Source organism: Stigmatopora nigra, chromosome 20 (assembly GCF_051989575.1).
Source record: "Stigmatopora nigra isolate UIUO_SnigA chromosome 20, RoL_Snig_1.1, whole genome shotgun sequence".
Classification (NCBI taxonomy): Eukaryota; Metazoa; Chordata; class Actinopteri; order Syngnathiformes; family Syngnathidae; genus Stigmatopora; species Stigmatopora nigra.
This window is the reverse complement of record NC_135527.1, coordinates 6033517-6054940: the sequence shown is the minus strand read 5'-3', so window position 1 is coordinate 6054940 and position 21424 is coordinate 6033517. Positions and strand designations below refer to the sequence as shown.

General features: G+C 35.8%; 2 protein-coding genes across 5 annotated transcripts in view; one reads left to right on the top strand and one right to left on the bottom strand.

Moving 5' to 3' along the window:
• LOC144213858 (RAS guanyl-releasing protein 2-like) overlaps positions 1-10788 on the top strand; it is a 28689-nt gene extending 17901 nt beyond the window's left edge. For both annotated transcript variants that reach the window (XM_077742546.1, XM_077742545.1), the window contains exon 17: positions 10360-10788. The gene's annotated coding sequence lies outside the window, so the exon portion shown is untranslated. The remainder of the gene's footprint in view (positions 1-10359) is intronic.
• Positions 9952-21424, bottom strand: part of LOC144213859 (uncharacterized) — a 36061-nt gene continuing 24588 nt past the window's right edge. Inside the window, exons 3-5 of one of the 3 annotated variants that reach the window (XR_013330140.1) lie at positions 15504-15591; positions 11726-11904; positions 9952-10476 (exon numbers count right to left, since the gene is read on the bottom strand). Coding sequence is in view for 2 of the 3 variants with exons in the window: in XM_077742547.1 (XP_077598673.1) it covers positions 15305-15415; positions 15504-15591 (199 nt within the window). In the remaining variant the exon portion in view is untranslated. Of the gene's footprint in view, positions 10477-11725; positions 11905-15258; positions 15446-15503; positions 15592-21424 lie in introns of those variants that run through there. The other 2 variants (XM_077742549.1, XM_077742547.1) reach the window with 2 other exon arrangements.

Sequence of the window (21424 nt, the reverse complement as noted above, 5' to 3'; positions counted from 1 at the left end):
AATGTCCCAATTTTGGATGAAAGATGTGAGGAAACACGCAAAAAATGAGAGAAATTTATGAGGAAATTATTTATTAAAGTCTTAAAATACATAAAACACATAAAAATGGGTTTTAAAAGTCTAAATTATATAAAATAAAAACCATAAAAAACACTTGCAGTTTTTCAGCTATTACAGAATACAGTTGTACCTCTACTTACAATATGAATTGGTTCCAAAACCTTTATCGTAACTTGAACATTTCGTAAGTAGAGGTGTACTTTATATATAAATTCATTTATATTATAATTATTATTATAATATATATTTATTTAATAATACGGACCTTCCCCTGTTTTTAGAAGCCTCATTTTTCACCCTTCATTGCAAACAGGGGAGTTGCCTACTATCTTTTACCACACGGTGTCAGTGTTGATTTGTGTGAATCCCTCAATTGAAAATAATCAACAATGGACACCCTTCCCTGCCTTTGACAACAATAGAAATCCAAATCACTTAAACTTACCGTGGATGCTCATCTTTTAGTGCCATTGACGGAAATAGACGTCCTATCCATTTGAAATGGGAGGGGCAAAGACCCTAAAACGCATTCCGTCGATGGACCCTCATATCATTGTCGTCCAAGGAGGACATTGCGTTTTTTTTTTTTTTTACAAGCCCATAAGACAGGATTAGTCACCAACCGTTTTTTATGAGGGAAACATCTGAAAGGCATGTAAAAGCTAGCTTTTATTAAAGACCCGTTAAGTCCACTTTATATCCAACAGAAATTGCTGCTTTATGTAAGCACAACCTTGCTTCATGCAGGTTTATCAAGTGGTGCCTGTGAAGGATGTAAGAAAAAAAATAGTGTGAACAGAAGTGTGCTCGGTTAAAAAGATGGTACATTTTTTTGTCCTATTGATTTTAAAGTCCTTTGTTTGTTGTTGCACATTTACTGCAATTTTTTAGCAATTTTAGTTTTGATTTCTAAAGAAGTGCTAAAGTAAATTGTCATTTTAAAGCCAAATTTTAGATCTGAATCAAAAAATAAATATGACATCTAAATCCTAAATATATATTTTAGATTTAAATAAAAAATCAATATTAAATCTAAATCCTTAATATAAATTGAAATCCCTAAATCACAAATCTAAATCACAAATATAAATCACAAATATAAATCACAAATCTAAATCCCAAATCTAAATCCCAAATCTAAATCACAAATATAAATCACAAATATAAATCACAAATATAAATCACAAATCTAAATCCCAAATCTAAATCCCAATTCAAAATCCCAATCCAAAATCCCAATCCAAAATCCCAATCCAAAATCCCAATCCAAAATCCCAATCCAAAATCCCAATCCAAAATCCCAATCCAAAATCCCAATCCAAAATCCCAATCCAAAATCCCAATCCAAAATCCCAATCCAAAATCCCAATTCAAAATCCCAATCCAAAATCCCAATTCAAAATCCCAATTCAAAATCCCAATTCAAAATCCCAATTCAAAATCCCAATTCAAAATCCCAATTCAAAATCCCAATTCAAAATCCCAATTCAAAATCCCAATTCAAAATCCCAATTCAAAATCCCAATTCAAAATCCCAATTCAAAATCCCAATTCAAAATCCCAATTCAAAATCCCAATTCAAAATCCCAATTCAAAATCCCAATTCAAAATCCCAATTCAAAATCCCAATTCAAAATCCCAATTCAAAATCCCAATTCAAAATCCCAAATCTAAATATAAATCCCAACTCTTAATCTAAATCCTAAATCTAAATCCTAATTCTAAACCCTTAATCAAAATCCCAAATGCCAAATTAGAATCCAAAATCTAAATCCCAAATGCAAAATCTAAATGCTAAATCAAAATCCTAAATCTCTCAACTAAATATTTAGCTAACATGCTAATTCAATTGACCAGAAATGTATATCATATAAGTAATAAAATATTGGAAAACAAGACCAAAACACAATGCTTCAAACCCCAAATTATTCTAAAAAAAATAAATATATTTATATCTCTAATCAACCATTTCTCTTCTCACGCTACCATATCAAATTTTTGGTTTGGAAAACTACAATTTTTGGCTTTATTTCTCGTTATTTTGGCAGAATTTTGACGCCACACCTGTTCATCTTAAAACTGCTCTTGTCAACTTCCCCAACTGCATGTCATTAACCAAACAGGCAAAATGGACACCAACCGATCGTTTGTTTTCAAATGTTGTAAAGCGTGTTCTTCCCATCTTCCTCCATTTTTGTTTACGATGGTGCCGTAATAGGCTTCGATGATTGCGCATCATGGACCTGGCCATATTTTGCCACGCACGCGACATGTTAATGAGATTGATGTATCACACCGGCGCGGAGAAAAACACAATCGATGGTCTTTTGTTAGCATTTATATGGCTTTTGCTGGGGTACGGCCGAGAGAGTACCCGCAAAACCTAATAAAAGCACCGAGGGTGTCGGCGCTAACAGTTGATAGCCGACCGAGCGATGTTGTCCACTTAGCAGAGGCCGTTAAACATCATCCCGCCGCTAAACGGCCTCTCGCATTAGCGCGTTAGCGAGCGTCATAAATGCTAGACGGTCACCTCCGGCCGAAGGCGTTTTAACTTTTGGAATGACCGTATTATTCGGACTATAAGTTGCGTTTGTGTTTAATAGTTTTGCCGGGGGTACGACTTCAGTGTGAAATTATTCGTACATTGTTATTTTGACATTGAACTGCAAGATGGCGCGCTAGGTCTCGATGATTTCAATGTTAGTGATAGCCTGTTGTTAGTAGTAGTAGTGGTAGTAGTAGTAGTGGTAGTAGTGGTAGTAGTGGTAGTAGTAGTGGTTTGTTTGTTTTGTTTTGTTTTTGCACTACAAGCGCCTGAGGATTGCCCTCAGATAGCGCTAGAGCTGCCACTGGAACGCGGATTATTTCATCCGGGGGGTAGTCGGAGGTGAGGGGCAGTCAAATGTCTCCGGCTGGATGAAAAACGTAGGGTGCCACGGTCCTTGTTGGCAGCTCTGAGTGGTATTTGTTGGAATTCGCAGGCCGCAGCGAGCGGCCTCTCAGGAGACACCACGTGAAGGTTTCCAACTTTGTCTCCCAGTAGTAGTGGTAGAAGTGGTAGTAGTAGTGGTAGAAGTGGTAGTAGTAGTGGTAGAAGTAGTAATAGTAGTGGTAGAAGTAGTAATAGTAGTGGTAGAAGTAGTAATAGTAGTGGTAGAAGTAGTAATAGTAGTCATAGTAGTGGCAGAAGTAGTCATAGTAGTGGTAGAAGTAGTCATAGTAGTGGTAGAAGTAGTCATAGTAGTGGTAGAAGTAGTCATAGTAGTGGTAGATGTAGTCATAGTAGTGGCAGACGTAGTCATAGTAGTGGTAGTAGTAATAGCTGTAGAAGTAGTAGTGGTAGAAGTAGTTGTAGTGGTAGAAGCAGTAGTAGTGGTAGAAGCAGTAGTAGTAGTATTATTAGTAGTCATACTTGTAGTGGTAGAAGCAGTAGTAGTGTTAGTAGTAGTAGTAGTTGTAGTGGTAGAAGCAGTAGTAGTTGTAGTAGTGTTAGTAGTAGTAGTGGTGGTGGTGGTAGCAGTAGTAGTGGTATTAGTAGTAGTGGTAGTAGTAGTAGTGGTGGTGGTAGTAGTGGTGGTAGTAGTAGTACTGGTAGTATCAGTAGTGGTAATAATAGTAGTGGTCGTAGTAGTGGTGGTGATGGTGGTAGTAGTAGTGGTGGTGATGATAGTAGTAGTGGTAGTAGTAGTGGTGGTGATGGTGGTAGTAATGGTATTATTAGTGGTGGTAATGGTCGTAGTAGTGGTGGTGATGGTAGTAGTAGTGGTAGTAGTAGTGGTGGTGGTGATGGTGGTAGTAATGGTATTAGTAGTGGTGGTAATGGTCGTAGTAGTGGTGGTAGTAGTTGTAATGGCCCTGTTTATGCCATCTGAAGCCTTTTATCTGCAAATGAAAATCTTTCTAATAGGCCCGGAAAACAGAAGGCTTTTGAATCTAGATTTGAGACAGATTTCACTGGGCGCCGCGTGCATCTTATCTGCATCTCCCGTGTGAAACGGTGAGTTTTTAACATCCTGACGCAAAGAAAAAGAAAAAAACACAGAGTGAGCATGAAAGTCAAACATAATCCATATCTCTTGGCGCTAATCTCTTTGATTTCAACGTATTTCCCTTTGCGGCCAAATAAAAAAAAAATGGGGGCCTATCTCTAACCCCCCCCATTCCCCCCTTTCTGTGTTTTTAAGTTATTATTTTAAGATATTTTCAAGGCGACAAGGTTTTCTTTTTGCACACTTTGTGGGATTAACTCAATTCAAAGCGGCTACCCGAAATGGAAAAGATATCTATCGCCGATGTTCTTCCATTCATCTCACCTCCTCCAAATTCGGGGTGAGGAAGGTTGTCTCCTTTCATGCCGGATCCCCCTCTCGTGCTAAATTATATTTGGACGGATTAACGTTGCGTTCAATTGGATATGCTAATCTGGCAGCGCTCTTCCCTGACGAGCTTCAAATTTCTTAAGTGGGGCGAGACAACGTCATTCATTGGTTTTTACTGACTAATTTTGTATTTTGAGTCTATACACATACAAATTCAAGTCCATATTACAACATATTTATCTTATCTGTGTTTATCGTACATGTTATTATAGTATATTAGCAAAAAAAAGCAAAATTTACGACAATAGAAGAGCTGAAATACACATATACAATGAATTAAAACCTATGTAAATTGCACAAACCCCGAACCCGAAAAATAGAGTACACTAAAATCCAAAATAATAAAAATTATGGACATCATCTGAATTCGGTGCACAGTTGACGGTACGAGGACGTTTGGTCGCCCAGATGTTTGGTCGCCCAGACATTTGGTCGCCCAGACGTTTGGTCGCCCAGACGTTTGGTCGCCCAGACGTTTGGTCGCCCAGACGTTAGGTCGCCCAGACGTTTGGTCGCCCAGACGTTTGGTCGCCCGCACGTTTGGTCGCCTAGATGTTTCGTCGCCTGGATGTTTGGTCGCCAGATGTTTGACAACATGACAGTTTACGACCAAACGTCCAGCAACCAAACGTCCTGGCGACCAAACGCTTTACAGACAATCCACGCCAAGAACTTCACCTAAAAATTAGCAATAATACTTTTGACAACTGGTAATATATCATTAAAATAAAATAAAAAAATGGAGTGTTTTCATGCACCCCCTCACAGATTGCACCCTACACTGCCCCCATTTTTCCCATAGCAAAAACAGACCCTGCCAAAAGTTTATATCACCCAGCTAAACAACGAAACTGATTTTTTTCTTCTAATGATTAATAACGACACAGCATTTTTTGCACGAGGGTTCCGGCTCGATATTGTTAGGTTTTGGTGCAAGTGTGGCGAGTGAGGAAAGCAATTAAAATTCCAAAATGGCATCAGCAAAGCTATCCAGCGAGGTTATACAGTCACTGAATGTCACCTGCCGCCTTCATTAAACCTTCCCACAAGGGCAGACATACTTAAATACATATTTGCATACAAATGTTGCTGTTAATAGACGTCCAATCTTAGATGAACCAACTTTAAAAAACTAAAAATTCTATTTATTTCGTCACGCTGTAACGTCAGGGTGGTGTTTTAATTTGTTTTTTAATTTATTTATATATATATATATATATATATATATATATATATATATATATATATATATATATATATATATATATATATATATATATATATATATATATATATATATATATATATATATATATATATATATATATATATATATATATATATATATATATATATATATATATATATATAGTAGTTAGTAGTAGTAGTATTAGTGTTAGTAGTAGTAGTAGTAGAAGTAGTAACGGTAGAAGTAGTAGTGGTAGTGGTAGAAGTAGTAGTATTAGTGTTAGTAGTAGTAGTGGTAGATGTAGTAATGGTAGAAGTAGTAGTGGTAGTGGTAGAAGTAGTAGTGGTAGTGGTAGAAGTGGTAGTGGTAGAAGTAGTAGTGGTAGTGTTAGAAGTAGTAGTGGTAGTGGTAGAAGTAGTAGTGGTAGTGGTAGTAGTCGTAGTAGTGGTAGTAGTAGTAGTAGTGGTGGTAGTGGTAGTAGTAGTAGTAGTAGTAGTAGTAGTAGTAGTAGTAGTGGTAGTGGTAGTCATAGTAGTAGTAGTAGTGGTAGTGGTAGTCGTAGTAGTAGTAGTGGTAGTTTTCATGTTTATTTGTATTATTAAGAAAATGATAAATATTTAATTGTGGCTGAAGAATTAAAATTTATTTTATTTATTTTTTTAAAAAGGACAAAAGTAAATATTCAGAATTTTTGCATAAAACATTAACTCGACACAATTTAATTTTGCGGGCCGTACATTGCACTACAGCGGTCCAAATTTGGCCCAGGAGCCATAGCTTTATTCACCTATATCTGTGATGCTTTAAAAAAAATGTGGTTAAATTTTTTGGGCTTTCTATCCGTCAATTACGTAAACCCGGCATATCGCCAGTTGTCAAATTGGAGTGATGGAATGTGTTTTTTTTGGCAACGGCGCCCCTCGCGAGCACACAGCCGCGAGCGGAGCTAATTAAATGCTTCTAAGTGAGTCGCCACGGCTACCGTTGCCGCCTCGGCGAAAGGTCATCCGACTCAACGGGCGCAACGCAGACATTTCTCATGACTGTTTTCCTTTGGAGAAATTTAGCAGATTGCTAATTATCAGATTACAAGTTTGCCTTTCCAAAGGCCAGCGCGCCCTCCCCGAGTGGAGCGCTGGGGGTGACGTATCCCCTGCTTTGGGCCTTTTGTCTCTCCCTCCCTCCTTTCTCCCTGATTGGGTGAGGACTGTGATTTGCTATCGGGGAGAAAAAAGGGAGATAAACAGTAGAGAGGAGCTCTTTCGGTCTGAAATTGACCTCCATGTTTCGGTTAGATTAAAGGCGGTTCTGGGGATATTTTTCGCCTGGGGCCGACAAGCCCCGCCCCCCCCAACAAACACAAACATACAAATAAGAATGTACTACTTATGTTGAATTGAATTGAATGCTTTCATTGTCGTTATACAAGTAGAATGAGATTTAGGGTTTCACTACAAAGTGCACGAATGACAACAACAAACAAAAAATAAATAATAAATAACAATACATGATAAATAAATAAGTAGTTGATAACATAAATAATTACTATCGTCATTATACAAGTAGAATGATATTTAAAGCATCACCACTACGTGCACAAATAACAACAACACTAACAAATATATAGTAAATAATAACAATAAAAAATAAATAAAGAAGTAGTCAACATAAGTAGTTAACAACATACATTATTGTCATGATAAGTAGAATGAGATTTAAAGTATCACCACTACATGCACAAATAACAACAACAAACAAAAAATACATAATAAATATTAACTATAAATAATAAATACATTAGTAGTCAACATAAGTAGTTAAAATAAAATTATTATTGTCATTATACAAGTAGAATGGTATTTAAAGCTTCACCACTACATGCAAAAATTACAACAACAACAACAGATAAACCGACAAATAAATAATCAATAATAACAATAAATACTAAATAAATGAGTAGTCAACATTAGTTGACAACATAAATGATTATTATTGTCCTTATACATTTAGAATGATATTTAAAGCTTCACTACAAAGTGCACAAATAAAAACAAACAAAATAATAAATAACAACAATAAATAATAACTACTTATGTTGACTACTTATTAGTCAACATAAGTAGTTGTTAACATAAATTATTATTATTGTCATACAAGTAGAATGACATTTATAGCTTCACCACTACATGCACAAATAACAACAACAAACAAACAAACAAATAATAATAAATAATAAATAGATAAGTAGTCAACATAAGTAGTCGATAACATAAATTATTATCATTGTCATTACACAAGTAGAATGACATTTAAAGCTTCACTACTACATGCAAAAATAACAACAATAAATAAATAATCAATAACTAATAACAATAAATAAAAAATAAATAAGTAGTCAACATAAGTAGTCGATAACATAAATTATTATTGTCATTATACAAGTAAAACTAAATTTAATGCACAAATAACTACAACAACAAAATAAACAGACAAATAAATAATCAACAAATAATAACAATAAATAATAAATCAATAAATAGTCAACATATTTAGTCAACAACATAAATAAGTAGGGAAGTACACAAAAAATACCTATTTAACACAATACATATGTTTTTAGCAAATATAAGTACACATTTTGACCCAAAAAAGTAATACAAACATGCCCACATATAAATACTAATAAATAGAATACACTGAATTTAAATAACAAATATATTTAAACATTAATATACATATTCACAATACAACCGGCACCTGTTAATGTAACATTTTGTTTTTTTTTTATTTAAAAAAGGCTTTTAAACGATGAAAAAAGTGCGACTTATAGTCCAGAGAATACGGTAGTGTAGATGTGATGTAACAGTTCGTTTTTTGACATATTTTGATGGTGTCAAATATCTGAATTGAAGGGAGCAAAAAATATGGGTGTAACAAATGACGCAAGACCCGCTAAAGTAGCCATTTTTGACGGGTAGTGAAGATCCAATCAGCAAGAAGCAGAAACTGTTTGAGAAAAATAGATCAATACTTAATTTTCTTGCCGCTAGATATGTTCGTCGGCAGCTAATCGGGAGATGACATGTGGACTAGCAAGCAGCTGTCAGCACTACTTTTTAATACGGAAGACGATCCGTCACTTTAAGAATCCTTGTCGAATCGGAGGGGATTTTTATAAGGGATTTTTTGGGTGGGTTGGCCTTCTCCATCAATAAGAATAAGTGAAGAAGTTACTCAAGGACAGTCCTAAATCCAAGTCCTTAATTGAGGTCCTTAGACCAAAGGCCAGGTCCTAAATCGAGATCCAAATAGGACCCCAAATCAAGGCTCTAGTCGGCCCGAGTCTTAATTCAGGGTCCTAAATCAGGCTTAAAATGGGCCCCAAATCAAAGGTTATAAATCAGAACCTAAATCGGGGCCATAAGTCAGGGACCATACACTGGGGGTCATAAATCAGGGGTCCTAGACCTGGGGTTATAAATCGAGGGTCCTAAAGCAGGTCACAAATCGGGGCAAGAATCAGGGGTCACAAATTGAGAATCCTAAACTGGGGTTGTAAATTGTGTACCCAAATCGGGGGTCCTAAATCACGGTTCTACATTGGGGTCCTAAATCAATGTCTTACATCGGGGTCCTAAACAAGGTCATAAACCGGGGGTCTTAATTCAGGGGGCTATAAATTATGGTCCTACATTGGGGTCCTAACCAAGGTCATAAATTAGGGGTCTTAACTCAGGGGGGTCCTAAATCACGGTCCTACATTGGGGTCCTAAATAAGGTCATAAATTGAGGGTCTTAAATCAAGGGGTCCTAAATCACGGTCCTACAATGGTGTCCTAAACAAGGTCATACATTGGGGGTCTTAACTCAAGGGGCCCTAAATAATGGTCCTACTTTGGGGTCATAAACTGGGGGGTCCTAAACCGGGGGTCCTAAATCACAGTCCTTCATTGGGGTCCTAACCAAGGTAATAAATTGAGGGTCTTAACTCAGGGGGCGCAAAATCACGGTCCTACATTGGGGCCCTAAACAAGGTCATACATCAGAGGTCTTAACTAAGGGGGTCCTAAATCCCGGTCCTGGTTTGAGGCCCCAAATCAGGGTCCTAAATCTATGTCCTGAGTTGAGGTCCTGAATTGGGTCCCTTAATCGATTTCCTTCATCCAAGTCCTTAATCTATGTCTGAAATCTATGTTCTAACTACACTTCATGAATCTATGTGCTAAATCTACGTCCTAAATCCTAAATATCTCAACAAAATACTCAAGATTTACAAATATTACAAAATATTGTTTTCACAACATATTTAAAACACAGCGTTCCACTAAATATGACAAAACATCTTTTAAAACCAGTACAGCTTCACCAATAGCGCCCCCTACGGATCTAACAGCGTATCCTTATGAAATATTATGCAAAGCTTATATTCAATCTCCATGTCAATGTCACCTAGAAGCCCTTATCTGATTCGCCGAAGCTTATGGCCGCTAACGAAGGCGAGGAAATTGCTCGCCGACTTACGAGATGTCAATATATATTTTTTTAATGTTCTATAGATGTCGAGTCGGGGGGTTAGGGGGGGTTTAGCATCACCATGACAATGCCAGAAACGCATCCAAGTACGCGGAAATGCCTTTTAATGCATTTAAGCCCCTCCCCCCCTTATTTTGCGGACCACGAACAAAGTGACGTGATGGTTCTAATTGGCTGCCCTCTGCCACGAATCAGATCACACAACCGGCGCTAGGAGGGCTCCGGCCATTACCCATAATCCCTCGCTTCGCAAGAAAGCAGATGAGTCGACGGAGATGTTCCAGCAACGTGAAGTAAACGCCATTTTCCCACCTGGAACAATTTGACAGCATGCTTACCCAGAATTCCTCAGTGGAGGTCACGCTTGACATGGTCGTTTTTAACGTCAATTAGCAGAAGAGCGCATCCATCTTTTTGATTTATTAATTGACGGATTTAGACCAAGCGAATGGAGCAACAAACTCGATTATTAGAATACTTGCCAGTCATGTTGAAAGGTTGCCAGATATTTTAGAATGTCTGAAACTGTCAATGATACATTAACAAGTGTTCATTTAAATATTTTGACTTTATGTATGTTTGTTCTTGGGTTTTGATCAAATAAAATGTTGACCTACCTAAAAATGAGAGTCTTGTATACTTTTTTTTTGCTCTTTATTATGCATTATTTGGCAGGTGCGACTTATAGTCCGAAAAATACGGCAGCTCAACTCAGGTATGTATTGAGTTTTGGGAGAATATTTTTGAAGTGAGATGATTTGTTACTGTTACCTTTGATTTACAAATGTACTGCACTTTTCTTTACATATTTAAATGTTTAGATATCGTAATGTGATTGAAAATTTTTGCATGATTTGAATGAGGCAAAATAATGAGATTTTTCTATTGAAAATATTGTTATAATCATTTGTTTCAGGTAGGTTGACATTATTTTTTGTCTATTAATTGAATTTGATGCCTTTTTAAACTTGAAAAAGAGAAGGTCGTCTTATATTCGGGTAATACGGTAAATCAAAAAGTGGTTGCAAAATTTGTCAAAAAGTGGTAGCAAAATCTGACAAGTGGTAGCAAAATTTTGACAAAAAGTGGTAGCAAAATTTGACAATAAGTGGTAGCAAAATCTTGACAAAAAGTGGTAGCAAAATTTGACAAAAAGTGGTAGCAAAATTTGTCAAAAAGTGGTAGCAAATTTGACAAAAAGTGGTAGCAAAATTTGTCAAAAAGTGGTAGCAAATTTGACAAAAAGTGGTAGCCAAATTTGACAAAAAGTGGTAGCCAAATTTATCAAAAAGTGGTCACAAAATTAGACAAAATTTTTAGCAAAATTTGACAAAAAGTTGCAGCAATATGTGACCAAAGTGGTTTTCAAAATTTGACAAAAAGTGGTGACAAAATTAGACAAAAATTGTAACAAAATTTGACAAAATGGTAGCAAAATTTCTCAAAAATGGTAATACATTTTGACACAATGGTAGCAAAATTTTACAAAATGGTAACAAAATTTGACAAAAATGTTAGCAAAATGTGACAAAAATCATTATAAAAAGTACCAATACGTTACCTCACGATTCCCCATGACACCAACGAAGGTATTTTTTCCACCCATGCATGACCGCATTCAGCCAATCACCACTCCTCTGATTAATTTTGTATTAGAATCCACTACGAGCCGCGACGGCATCAACGGCCAGGGCGCAGAATGATTGTGACAAGCCGCCCCGGCGTCCGCTCCCCCGCTGTCTGAGAAAATTACCGAATTCCTGCATTATGTTGGGTATGACCAATCCGAACCCCCTAATTGACAAAAAAACTAAGTGATGTTTATCGAAGGAAATGTGCCTTTTTGTCATTAAATCTCGACGAGGTAAAATCTACCTAGCAACACCCCGATTTATCATCCAAAACGAGTCAAAACAACAATTTGACCTTTCGTTTTTATCCACATACGGGAATGGAGACCATTTTTTTTAGTCCGGGATCTATCTTCTACCCATAAAATTCCCTTGAACTTTCACACCCCATAAATAGCCACAAACCGTGGCTATTTTGTAGCCTCGGAAGACTTAAAGTACTCCCTGTGGAACAGATGGGATCTTGTGTCCTAGTGACAAAGTCCTGGCCTGTTTGTGAAGTCCGCTAAGGGCGCCGTAGCGAAGAAAAACAAACGATTGGGCGAGCTTTAACCGTCCAATTACGAAGTGTCAGGGCCTCCGCCGAGTCTACCCGAAGAATTTCACCAAGCAAATGCGCTTTCATTTCCCGTGGCAGCAAAGTGCCATGATTGAATGCCATTTTAATGAGCTTTCTTCCAACGAGGTGCCACCTGTTTTACCCAGATAATTGGATGATTGGACACCCTTAAACGACCCGGCCGACTCCTCAAAAGAATAGCTCTACCCCCTTAAAAGATTCTACCGTCCAAGTACCGTATTTTCACGACTATAAGGCGCACTGCATTATAAGGCGCACCCTCAATGAATGACATTTTCCCCATATATAAGGCGCACCCTCAATGAATGGCACATTTTATTTTATTCCATATATAAGGCGCACTGGATTATAAGGCGCCCTGTGTATTTTGGAGAAAAATCTAAGACTTAAGTGCGCCTTATAGTTGTGAAAATACAGTAAATTTTTTAAAAGATTTTTTGTTTTTATTCTGCGTGGAGTCCACTACTGGTTGAAGTATTATTGTTTATTATATTATATATATTATATATATATATTTTTGCATTTATCAGTGTCAGTTCAGATTTTGTCGTTTTCCAGCCTTATTCTATTTCAAACTTGACTGTAGAAGCTAAATACCGTATTTTCCATATATAAGGCGCACTGGATTATAAAGTGCACCCTCAATGAATGGCACATTTTATTTTTTCCCATATATAAGGCGCACTGGATTATAAGGCGCCATGTCTATTTTGGAGAAAATGTAAGACTTTTAAGTGCGCCTTACAGTCGTGAAAATACCGTAATTGCTATTGACTTCCAGGTATGAAACACACTACTTTACAGTCACCTCTAGAGCCAGCCATTGTTGATGTTTTGGATTTTTTTCTATAAAATCTTGCAGTGGGGGAGGAGCTATAGGATGGAAGATGTTGTAAACTAAGATGACATCTGCATGTTTAACAGTATTGTTTCAGTTCCGGCGTTTGTGTTTTTTTTAATATCCGACAATGGTGGTTTTTCGTTTTTGTTTTTCAGTTTTTTCCATATATAAGGCGCACTGGATTATAAGGTGCCCTGTCTATTTGGGAGAAAATTTAAGACTTTTAAGTGCGCCTTATAGTCGTGACAATACGGTAAATCAGGTGCGGCTGTTTTAGATATATTTTTTAGCGGGTTGTTGCTATGGTTACAGCTCAAACGTGGTTGCCTGCCTGCCAACTCTGCTTCATTTGGTCGTAATAGATCTCAATCAGGGTAAATTAGGAAAGTCATCACGAGCTGATGACACTTTCACGCCGTGGTAATGTGCCGGCAGCTGACAGTGAACTCCCAACTGTGTCGGGGGTGAGGGGGGGGGGGGTATTTTGGAAAGGATAAAAAAAATCCCAATGCAAAATCTTTAGAGAAATGAAGCCGGTTATGGCAGCGGTGGAAAAGTCTTCAGAACTCTGGATTGCAATTGTAACTGGCATCCTTGAACCTGAACAGTATAGCGACAGATTAATGGAATAAATGAGTGTTTAATCCCATCAAAGAGTCCTGGTGGCAGCTCCATAATCTGCCAATAATTGTACATGGCGAACATACCCAAAACGAGGGCTTGACCTCGTGGAGATGAATACTTGGGTGGAAAGGAGTGGTGTATCGGCAGGGCCTTCAAGGCCTTCTCTGCTGGCTTAAGAGATATTTTTATATATATATATATATATATATATATATATATATATATATATATATATATATATATATATATATATATATATATATATATATATATATATATATATATATATATATATATATATATATATATATATATATATATATATATATATATATATATATATATATATATATATATATATATATATATATATATATATATATATATATATATATATATATATATATATATATATATATAGTTTAGTAAGGCTTTTTTCTTTAAATACGACATAGTATAGTACGACTTTTTTTGCAAAAAACGACATAGTATAGTAAAAAAAGTCTCATTTTAGTACGAGGGTTTGACCTCGTGAAGATGAATACTGGGTGGAAAGGAGTGGTGTGTCGGCAGGGCCTTCAAGGCCTTCTCTGCTGGCCTAAGAAATATCTATATATATAGTTTAGTAAGGCTTTTTTCATTAAAAAATGCAGTATAGTAAGTTTTTTTATGCAAGAAACGACATAGTATAGTAAGGCTTTTCTTCTTTAAAAAATGACATAGTATAGTAAGGCTTTTCTTTTTAGCAAAAAACGACATAGTACAGTAAGGCTTTTTTCTTTGTAAATGACATAGTATATTAAGGCTTTTTTTCATTAAAAACGGAGTAGAGTAAGTTATTTTTCCGCAAAAAACGATATAGTATAGTAAGGCTTTTCTTCTTTAAAAAATGACATAGTATATAGTAAGGCTTTTCTTTTTAGCAAAAAACGACATAGTACAGTAAGGCTTTTTTCTTTAAAAACGACATAGTATAGTAAGGCTTTTTTCTTTCAAAAATGACAGTATGGTAAGGCTTTTTTAAAAATTATTTTTGAGTGTGTCTGTTTCGTCATCCAAGTTCATTTAAATTTGGTTATGTTATGTTACGAGCGCGTTACCATGCAAAAAGACTAATTTTAGTACTATTAAACACTTTTTAGCACTATTAAACCACTAGTTATTTGTTACTTTGTTAATAGATGGCAAATTAGAACAAATACAAATGTTTTTCCAATCCAATATCATGTATTTGGTGTTTTTCAGAAGGTTGCAACAAATTAATTAGTTTTTAATTCATATCTATGGGAAACGTTCATTTGAGTTACAAGTAAATCGACATACGAACTCAGTCCCGGAACGCATTAAACTCATATCTCGAGGTACCACTGTATTTCACCAGAAAGTGTTTCCTGAAAAGAATCATTTCCCAAGTAGAAGTACCTCTGAATTGGTTACAAACCTGTAGAAAACATTCAATTCTTTTTACTTTATAGCTAATTTGACAGATTGCCGCACTCTCCCGTGTTTGATCGACCTCGTAAATGTCTCTAACAGGATCGGGGTTGAACATAAATCCAAAATGGCGCAGGTAAGCTAAGGAGAAGAAGGAGGCGCTCTCTTCAGCTAAAGGGACAAACACAAGGGCCTGTAAATAATATAGTAAATACTGACGCTTTTATACCTCAACACTCCCATCTGTCTGGCCCAGGGAGGAAGAATAAATTGCTTCAAAAAAGGGGGAGGAGTCAGAAAGGTGGCGATGGATCATCCTGAAAATGGAAAATGCAGATTATAGACAAGAGAAACATCAGTGTGAATTGTGAGGCCTTCTAAAAGTGTCTGGCTGTATGCTATAAACTTGTTTGGGTGCATTTTCGGAAGAATCCTGCAGGTGGAGCTGTTTAAGTTGGTGTTGAGGTGATGGACTAATGGAAGATTTGTGATTTTTTTTGGGTGGATATATTGGATTTTTCCTAAAAAGAGTTCAGGAGATTGACAAGCAGGGTGCAATTTAATTGCGAGAATTTCAAAATAAGATAATGGAGGCTTTCCAAAATAAAGGAAGGACTAGTATGTCTACTTATGAAATTAATTGGTTGCAGAACTTGGATTTTTTTTCTAATTGGAGTTCAGTGGAGTGTTGGGAGATTGTCAAGCAGGGCGCAATGTTACTGTGAGAATTTCAAAATAAAATACAGGAAAGAATGGTACCTGTACTTATGAAATTAGCGTATTTTCACGACTATAAGGCGCACCGCATTATAAGGCGCACCCTCAATGGATGACATTTTTTCCATATATAAAGCGCACTGTATTATAAGGCGCACTGTCTATTTTGGAGAAAATTTAAGACTTTTAAGTGCGCCTTATAGTCGTGAAAATACAGTAATTGCTATTGACTTGCAGGTATGAAGCATCACTACACAGTCACCTCTAGAGCCAGCCATTGTTGATATATAAAATCTTGCAGTGGGGGAGGAACTATATGATGGAAGATTTTGTAAACTAAGATGGCATCTGTATATTTAACAGTATTGTTTCAGTTTAGGCGTTTGTGTTTTTTTAATATCCTACAGTGGTGGTTTTTCGTTTTTATTTTCTGTTTTTTTCCATATATAAGGCGCACTAGATTATAAGGCGCACTGTCTATTTTGGAGAAAATTTAAGACTTCTAAGTGCGCCTTATAGTCGTGAAAATACAGTATTTTTTTCCAGAAATTGGATTATTTTCCTAAATAGTGTTCAGTGAAGTGTCGGGAGATTGTCAAGCAGGGCGCTATTTTACAGCGAGAATTTCAAAATAAAATACTAGAGACTTTCCAAAATAAAGGAAAGACTGGTACCTCTACTTATAAAATTAATTGATTCCAGAACTTGAATTTCAACTGTACATCTCCCTTAATTAATCACGAAAAATCAAATTCTCTTGCATTTCTCATCTTGAACACTAGGGGAGCTACTCACTTCAACAGTATTTATTTTTTCTAAAAGTGGCTTCTTTTGAAAAAAATTGGACACCCGGATAGAAATCCTTTTCCATTTTTTTATGAACTTATTCCTGCTTGTTTGCGTTTTCTAACCCGCAGACGGGGGGAACGTGTACTCGGCAAGAGGGCTATTAGCAAGTCTACGTTCCATGTGGTGCTTTTTTTTTTGACTGGCCAAATCTGGGTTTGATCTCCGCCGAGCCAAAGTAATGAAGACGCTGCGCTTTGAGGCCTTTTCCACTTTTCTCAGCCCGGTTCCGATTTTGAATTGGAAATGCTTTGAATTGTCAGCCAGCGCCGGAGGAAGGCTGCTGCCGACCTGCCGGTCTGCCGGCCTGCCATGTTCGTGGGTAACGATAAGGCAAGTTTATGTGGGAAAATGGTAAAAGACAATGAAGGCAATTGTGCGGGTTTGGGTCCTATTGTGAAATGTGTGTGTATTTTTGGCATAGAATTGTTTTTGTTATGTTGAGGTCTGAATTTATTCTCAGAATTCTCAATTTTGGCTTTATTCTTACTTAAGCCATTTTAGTTTTAGAATTCAGTCATTTTTTCCTAGATTTCGGGCTATTTTCTCAGAATTTTGACTTTTTGACTCAGAATTCTGAGTATTTTCTCTCGAAAAGTCAAAATTCAGAGGAAATATGCCAAATTACGCCATTTTAGTCTGAGAAATCTGAATATTTTCTCAGAATTTTGACCTAGTCTGAGGATTCTCAAATATGACTTGACTCTAAAGCCATTTCAGTCACAGAATTCTGACTTTTTAATGAGAATTCTGAATATTTTCTCAGAATTTTGTTTTTAGTCTCAGAATTCGGAATATTTTCTCAGAATTTTGTTTTTAAGTCTCAGAATTCTGAATATTTTCTCAGAATTTTGACTTTTAGTCTCAGAATTCTCAATTTTTACTTTATTCTAAAGCCATTTCAATCACAGAATTCTGACTTTTTGTTCTTAGAATTCTGTATATTTTCTCAGAATTTTTACTGTTAGTCTCAAAATTCTGAATATTTTCTCAGAATTTTGACTTTTAGTCTCAGAATTCTGAATATTTTCTCACAATTGTGACCTTTAGTCTCAAATGTTGACTTCTAGCCTCAGAATTTTGTCTTTTAATCTCAGAGTTCTGAAAAAAATATCATAATTGAATTTTAGTCTCAAATATTGACTTAAAGTCTCAGAATTTTTAATTTTAGTCTCAGAATGTTGAATTTTAGTCTCAGAATGTTGAATTTTAGTCTCAGAATGTTGAATTTTAGTCTCAGGATGTTGAATTTTACTCAGAATTCTGAATATTTTCTCAAAATTTGTACTTTTAGTCTCAGAAATCTGAATATTTTCTTTGAATCTTGACCATGAGTCTCAAATGTGGACCAGTAGTATCAGAATTCTAAATATTTTCTCAGAATTGTGACCTTTAGTCTCAAATGTTGACTTCTAGTCTCAGAATTCTGACTTTTAGTCTCAGAATTCTGACTTTTAGTCACCGAATTCTGACTTCTAGTCTCAGAATTCTAAAAAAATCCTCAGAATTCTGCCTTTTACTCTCAAATATTATGTCCTAATCCCCAAATACACAACCCAGAATCCAGAAAATCCACCTCCCAATCACAACCAACTAACTTAACACCTAGAACTCAAACTCACAACTCTCCATCACATAACAACCAACAAATCATCAACAAATAAACCTACTCCACCAACAAAAAAACTCATCAACATCTCCAATCCATTTCCCCAAAATTCCACCTCCAGATTAAAAAAAACCCAACTCCATCACCCCCTAACTCAACCATTTAATCCCAAAAACAAAACATCCTTGAATGTTAAGAACAAGTAATAAAAAAAATACTTTGCTCCTTAGCAACCTTGTCGCCAGGCAACACAAACCAGACTTTCCTTTTTCAACATCCACTTTATTCAACCGAAACGACACCGCCTGGTACTCAGAAAAAAAAAAAAAATGGCGTCTTCGGAGTCTCCATCATGCCTTTTGACCCCGCCCCTTTTACGTATGTTTTTTGTTGGTTTTCAAGCTGCAATTTCGCATTGACGAGCTCCATTAAGTAGACAACAAACACACAAAAGAGTACACAAATCAACCCTGACTACTGCAGTTTTATTTTTTATATTATTATTCAGTATACTCCTTCCTTTCTTTATCTCTTCAGAGTACTTAAATTCGTAGCACCGAAGGGGAACTATGCCATTTTTTATTATCACAATCCAGCACAGAAAAGTGATCATGTACTACTACAACGCCTGAAGTGAAGAGGAAATGTGTTATTCAGGTTTTTTTTTTATCATGTTAAGTAGAAAGTCTATCAGTGGTTGACTGTCAGAAATTAGAATATGGATGTAAAATATAGAAATACTTTGAGATAAGAGCTTAATGCAGTCTGGGACTGAGGTCGTATGTTGATTTTTACTTGTATTTCAAATCAATTTTTCGCTATTTAAAATGGTATTTTTTTTCTCTTGCCCAATTTTTACCTTCATTGGATATACATTCTAACATAGTACAGTGGCACCTTGAGATACGAGCTTAATTCTGAGCTTGTATGTTGATTTACTCGTATCTCAAATAAAAAATTTTGCCATTTAAATTTTTTTTCTCTTTTCTCCATTTTTACTTTCACTAGATATACATTTAAATAGAGTAAAGTGGCACCTTGAGATACGAGCTTAATTCTGAGCTCGTATGTCAATTTACTCGTGTCTCAAATCAATTTTTCGCTATTTAAAATTGGATTTTTTTTCTCTTTCCCCATTTTTACTTTTACTGGATATAATTTAAAACATATTACAGTGGTACCTCGAGATACGAGCTTAATTTGTTCCGAGACTGAGCTCGTATATTGATGTACTCGTATCTCAAATCAATTTTTTGTTATTTAAAATTGGATGTTTTTTCTCTTTCCCCATTTTAACTATTACTGGATATAATTTTAAACATAGTAAAGTGGAGCCTCGAGATACGAGCTTAATTTGTTGCGGAACTGAGCTCATATGTCGATTTACTCGTACCTCAAATCAATTTTTCGCAATTTAAAATTGTATTTTTTTCTCGTATCTCAAGACAAATATTTTCCCAAAATTTTACTCATATCTCAAATTGTTCGTTAAGTTGGGGCACTCATATATTGAGGTACTACTTTATATAAATTCAAACATAGTATTTAATAACCCAAGTTAAAAAATAATAATAATTTTAACATTACATGAAAGCGAGTTTGCAGTATGCAGTACTAAAAAAAGTACATATAAAACACATAAAATTAATTGTTGCTATGGGAAATACTAATTATAAAATATTTAATATATATAAATAAATAATTGAATAAAAACAGCCCCAATGCAAAAAATAATTCCACATTTGTTTCCAATAAAAAACGGTGCATTTTCGGCAAATGTAACTTTGCAGATATTTCCCCTCCTTCAGCAAAAAAATGACGATATTCTCCTCCGTGCTTTCGAGGAAAAGGTGAGCTGCACTCATGATTCATCGTGATGACTCACAAAAGAAACTTTGAATGCCTCCATTCTGGCGCTTCTATTCTGCTTCAAACAATGCCAACTCCAAAATCCTGAAGCAATGGGCTGAAAACTCCTCGTCGCTTGCCCTTGATGTTTTTGCCCCGTCTTTCAAATATCTCATTTTATTTTACTACCTGTCACAGTCATGGAGGATCATTCTGAATTTTTGCTCAATCTAGTGGATCTATAACACAAACCACTACTAATACAGCTCCATCTTGTAGACTACTGCAACAACTACTTTTACTTCTACTACTACTACTGCAACTACTACTACTTCATCTACTAGTACTAGTACTACTGCAACTACTAGTATCAACATTGCTGCTAGTACTACTACTGCAACTACTAGTATCAACATTGCTGCTAGTACTACTACTGCAACTGCTAGTACTACTACTGCAACTACTGGTACTAGTACTACTACTGCAACTACTGGTACTAGTACTACTACTGCAACTACTAGCACTAGTTCTACTGCTGCAACTACTAGTACTACTGCTGCAACTAATAGTACTATTACTACCAGTATCACCATTGCTGCTAGTACTAGTAATACTACTACTAGTATCACCATTGCTGCTTGTACTACTACTACTGCTGCAACTACTAGTAATAGTACTACTAGTATCACCATTGCTGCTAGTACTAGTAATACTACTACTAGTATCACCATTGCTGCTAGTACTACTACTACTACTAATATCACCATTGCTACTAGTACTATTACTACTACTACTACTACTACTATCACCATTGCTACTAGTACTATTACTACTACTACTACTAATATCACCATTGCTACTAGTACTACTACTACTACTACTACTACTACTACTACTAGTAGTAGTTGTATCACTATTGCTACTTGTACTACTACTACTACTACTTCTACTACGACTATTAGTATCACTATTGCTACTACTACTAGTAATACTACTACTAGTATCACGATTGCTACTAGTACTACTACTACTACTCCTAATATCACCATTGCTACTAGTACTACTACTACTACTAATATCACCATTGCTACTAGTACTACTACTAATACTACTAGTGTATTTAATGTATT